This window comes from Herpailurus yagouaroundi, unplaced genomic scaffold, assembly GCF_014898765.1.
Source record: "Herpailurus yagouaroundi ecotype Mexico unplaced genomic scaffold, PumYag 206, whole genome shotgun sequence".
In the NCBI taxonomy this organism is placed as follows: Eukaryota; Metazoa; Chordata; class Mammalia; order Carnivora; family Felidae; genus Herpailurus; species Herpailurus yagouaroundi.
In genome coordinates this window covers 7818762-7823626 of record NW_024412437.1, presented here as the reverse complement: position 1 = coordinate 7823626, position 4865 = coordinate 7818762, and the positions used below count along the sequence as shown (strand labels likewise).

Sequence of the window (4865 nt, the reverse complement as noted above, 5' to 3'; positions counted from 1 at the left end):
TGACCAGCTACTGATTTCAGGTCTAACATCCCCCTCTGACTTCTACAGACCAGCTTTTGCCCTGAGGCATGAGGCTGTTAATACCACAGCAAACATTTTGCCTGCGCTGGCAACTGCTGATGCATAATTGTCTATGTGACCTAACGAGATGACACTCTCCCAGATTATTCCCCCCACCCCCCGCCCCGGTCGATTTTTGGGAACACGGTCTCTTCATTGGTGCCGAAAGTACACACACACACACACACACACACACACACACAAAACGTAAACATCACAGTGATCTGTATGTAACCGTCTCTTTTCTACGTCAGTTCTTCAAATTATCCCTAAATGGGAGCATGGAGTAAGTCCACAGGGCCGCTTTCTTTTTAATGCAATGTATATTTATTGTAAACAATAATATACAAAAAAAAAAAAAAAGAAAAAGAAAAAAGGAAAGATGAGTTTCACAGAGAGAACAAAGGTTTGGGGAGGAAACAAGCAAAACAAACAGAACACAAACACAAACCAAACCTTACCTAAGGACAAAATATGATTTAAATGCCAGGTTTCTTAAGTTACAGAAATAGTTTTTTTTTTTTAAAGATCTGCTTTTATACAGAAAATTGAAAGATGCCATATTATAAGAGTGCTTTACGATTTTATTCTACTGACTTCTAAAACTGTTAATATATCTTTTTTTTTAAATTAAAAAAAAAAGTTTGCTGTCTTTTTTAAAAAGCAATCCTCAAACTCTCCAGCCACAGAAGGAATTAAGAATTAAGGTCTCGTTGGGCTGGTCCCCTCTGCCTTTCTTCCCTATCTCCAAGAGAACTTGCAGGGGACTATCCATGACACATGCCAGCATTGTTTTGCGTCACCACACGCACACACGCACACGCACACACGCGCGCGCACACACACACACACACACACACACACACAATTTAGGCAGCCCAAAGATCTGTGGCAGAAAACATTGCAAATGACTCAGTGATCCACTACATTTGCAACCTCTCATTTGTACAAAAACAGAAACAAGTTTCCAGTTTGTTTTCAACAAAACCACAAAGGAAAAAAAAAAAAGGACAGACAAAAAGGCATTTATACAAATCTAGGACAAGAAATCCAAAGAAACTTGCTTTTAATAATAATAAAAAAAGATTAAAGAGATAAATAAAAAAAAAAACTGGTTACAGTTAAGAACATAATTTAACAACAGATGACCATACCCTTTGAGGAAGGTTCCAACAACCTATTTTAAAGAAGGTAAAATTTAAAAAAAAAATTTTTTTTAAAGAGAAAGATTTTTTTTTTTAATGAAAACCTCTCCTTACAGAATAAATAATTTTAGCACGTGGAATGTCTTGAAGGTCAACTGCTGGTGTTCGGAGAGGCACAGTGACAGTGTCAGAGAAAGGCCATAGCATCTGTACCCCACATGGGGCTTGAGCAGGCAACCAGGGGGCAGTGCGCTGGGACACTTCGCTGCTGAAACATTCCCAGAACAGATTTCAGATCCTTTGCTTGGTTTCTACTTCTCTCTCAAGATTGCAGCAAACAAGCAAACGCACTAAAAAGTAAGAGTATTTTCCAGCAGCATGGTTTTAAGGCTCAAGGTATTTTCTCTTGTTTTTTTTTTTTTTAAAAAAAATATATATGATAAAGCTTACCAAATGCTTCTCTAAACTATGGTTTACTTCCATATTTGCAAAATAAGGCCTTTATTTCTCTAAGGCAGCTCCTCCTTGAATCAGAAAGCCTGAGGAATTAAGCAAAGCTAACCCCCAAAAACTGATCGCATAACACAAATTTGTGTGTTTTTTTTTATGTTAATACAAAAACACGCACAATTTTTTATTTTTTTTTTATTTTTTTTTTTTTGTAAGAGAAAGCAAATCTGTACAAAAATACTCTGGTTGCAGGAAAAGCTAGGGCACGCTGTTCAACTAAGTAGTTTAGCTGTTGGGAAAATAAGAGCATTTAATTTCTTTTATCTAAAAATATGTATAAATCCCCTCAAAATGGTAATGAATCATACACAGTACATACTAAAAATATTTAAAATAGAGAATATTCCTCACAGAGGACTTTTTTCTTTAATTACTGCTAAAAAATAATTACAAAGTCCAAACAGGCAGAGAGACTGAGCAAATAAATTGATCACACGATTCTCCATTATCCTCCGTGATTGCTCTGAAGAAGGTCTTCGAGTCCGGTTTCTTACGGGTTTTCCAACGGTCCATCCGGCCAAGAGCGGCCTGGCCCCCGATTTGCAACAAGGTGGTAATGCGTCTGGATGGCTAAGGTTTGTGTCTTGCAATCTGGGTCCGAGTTGCCTTTAGCTTAAACGTCTTTACGGAACGAGGTGGGGGAAAACGTCCCCAAGGAAATTCTGCTTGGTGATTTGTTTCTTCGGTTCTCCTTCTGATCGTCAAGGTCGTCATCACCCTCCGTGCAAGGTTTCCTCAAGGTCTGGTGAGCTGTGTGTAGACGGGCTGTTCCCAGTGCTGGGGGCTGTGGGTCTGCGGGATGGAAGGGACCCCGGACGTGTCGGCGATGGGCGTGTACATGGGCCGCTGCGCCGGGTTCATGTAGCTGAAGGTGGAGTAGAGGCTGGAGCCCTGGCCCGCCGCGTGGCTGTAGTAGGAGCCCGAGTTCTGGTGGTCGGTGTAGTCGTACTGCGAGCGGGTGATGGGCGGGTAGGAGGGGCTGTAGTGCGGGAGGTTGAAGGGGCTGTAGGCGATCTGCTGCGGCGAGTGCTGCTGCTGCTCGCTGTAGTGGCTGGGGCTCAGCTGCTCCGTCTTGATGTGCGTTCGCTGGGACTGGCCCGGCTCACTGCTCAGCGTGGTCAGCGTGTGCGCCGCCTGCGGCTGCGGGGGCGCCGGCTGCGTTTGCGGGGGCGCCGGCTGCGGCTGCGGGGGCGCCTGCGGGGCCTGCGGGGCCTGCGGGGGCTGCTGCGGAGGGGGCGGCGGCGGCGCCTGCTGCTTGGACATCCACACGTGGCCCGCGCCCGTCGGGGTCGCCGCCGTGCTGTTGATGCCGTAGCTCCCCGTGTAGGTGACCTGGCCGTGCGTGGCCGGCACCCCCGGGTGGCCGTTGGGCGGCAGGTACTGGTCGAATTCGTTGACGTCGAAGGTCTCGATGTTGGAGATGACGTCGCTGCTCAGCTCGCCGATGTCCACGTCGCGGAAGTCGATGGGGGGCTGTCGGCCCCCCTCTGGCAGGGGGCGCCCCTCTCGCTTCAGGTCAGCCTTTCCCGGCTGCACGTCGGTTTTGGGGGTGGTGGGTGGCGTCGGGGGCCCCTGGGATTGCCCTGCGGGCAAGGAAAGAGAAGCAGCGCGGAAAAGTCAACCAGGGCCGTGCAGCGCAAAGGCCTCAATCTTAGGAACCCTCCTGGGACCCTCCCTCCAAACGAAAAGTGTCGTTAAGGACCCGCAACCGCGCGGGAGGCGCGCAGCACCGGAGCTAAGTCTCCAAATGATTAACCTGCCGGTACACATTCGGGAATCTCCTTTTATCAGGGAGGGTCCGAGGCCCGGAGGGTCGGGAAGGCCAAATTGCTACTTGTGGAAGAAGCCTGTGTGTGCTTTTGGGGTGGCGGAGCCAGAGAAGAAGGGAGAAGTCCTGAAAAGCTGTAAAGGCATTTTACCTCGCCATAAAAATGAATCCCCTAGGATGGCTCTACATCCGTGTGCGTGTGTGTGTGTGTGTGTGTGTGTGCGCGCGCGCGCGCGCGTAGGGACTTCGCGGGGCCCTGGAAAGGGAGGGGAGGAGGCTGAGGCGCTCGGGGTAGTTTTTCCCTCCCCGGGGAGCGCTAAGTCCCCGGGGCGAGTCTGCTAGGTGGAGACCCGGGGGTGTGCCCGTCGGCCGCGGGAGGCGTAGCCGGGGGCTTGTGGGAGGACTCACCCGAGTGCTCGCCGCCCGGGGAGTGCACCTCGCTCATGCCGGAGGAGGAGTGAGGCGAGTCGGCCTGCAGCGCCTTGAAGATGGCGTTGGGGGAGATGTGCGTCTGCTCGGTGGCCTCCTCGGCCTCCGCCTGGCCGTTCTTCACCGACTTCCTCCGCCGCGGCTGGTACTTGTAATCCGGGTGGTCCTTCTTGTGCTGCACGCGCAGCCGCTCCGCCTCCTCCACGAAGGGCCGCTTCTCGCTCTCGTTCAGCAGTCTGGGGGCGGGGGAGGGGGCGCAGAGGGAAACAGAGGGGCTTCTGTGAAACCGGCCGAGCTGTCAGGTCGGCGGGAGGGGGAGGCGACCCCGACCGCTCGGCTTCTTCGCGCACAACCCCTTCCTCCCTCCTCCCCGCTTTCCAGCCACTGCTGCAGCTCATAACTTTTCTTAAAAAAAAAAAAAAAAAAGTAAAAAGAAGGAAGAAAAAAAAAAAACCCAGAAAAATAAATCTCGGTTCTTTCAGTCCGACCTGAGCGGTCACTCCCGGCCCCGCCCTCTCTCCTCTTCTATTTTGGAAACCCTGGAGATGAAAATAGCTCTCCGCTGCTCGGCTCTAAGTGCCTTTGCCACCGTAGGTTACCGGCCCCCGCCCCCAACATCTTTAAAAACTTTCCAAAAAAACAATCGGCAAGGAGCTTTCCTGCTCCCTCCGCCGCCCACTTGCGTCCACCTACTTCCAGCAGCGCTCCCCCCATTCCTGCCTGGAGTCTCCTCCAGCCTTGATGTCTGCGCCCCCCCCCCCCCATCCCATCTCCTCGGTTGTAAGGCTGCACGGGAGAGCGCAGTTGTAGCGAGTGGGGGGCAAACTTCACTTCCCACCCAACCCCCCACTTGGGATTGAACTTCACAGCGACGGGAGATAGCGCTGGCAGCCCCCTCCCACCGCGTCTCCCACAAGTCCTCACCCACCCTCCGGCTCTCTCCGTCCCCGTGG

The 4865-nt window shown here is 51.1% G+C and overlaps 1 protein-coding gene across 1 annotated transcript in view; it reads right to left on the bottom strand.

The window, feature by feature from the left end:
- Positions 1-1109: 1109 nt before the first annotated feature.
- The window catches only part of SOX9 (SRY-box transcription factor 9), a 4799-nt gene continuing 1043 nt past the window's right edge, over positions 1110-4865 (bottom strand). Inside the window, exons 2-3 of the mRNA XM_040452245.1 lie at positions 3892-4148; positions 1110-3298 (exon numbers count right to left, since the gene is read on the bottom strand). Coding sequence (XP_040308179.1) covers positions 2451-3298; positions 3892-4148 — 1105 coding nt within the window. The 3' untranslated portion in view covers positions 1110-2450. The remainder of the gene's footprint in view (positions 3299-3891; positions 4149-4865) is intronic.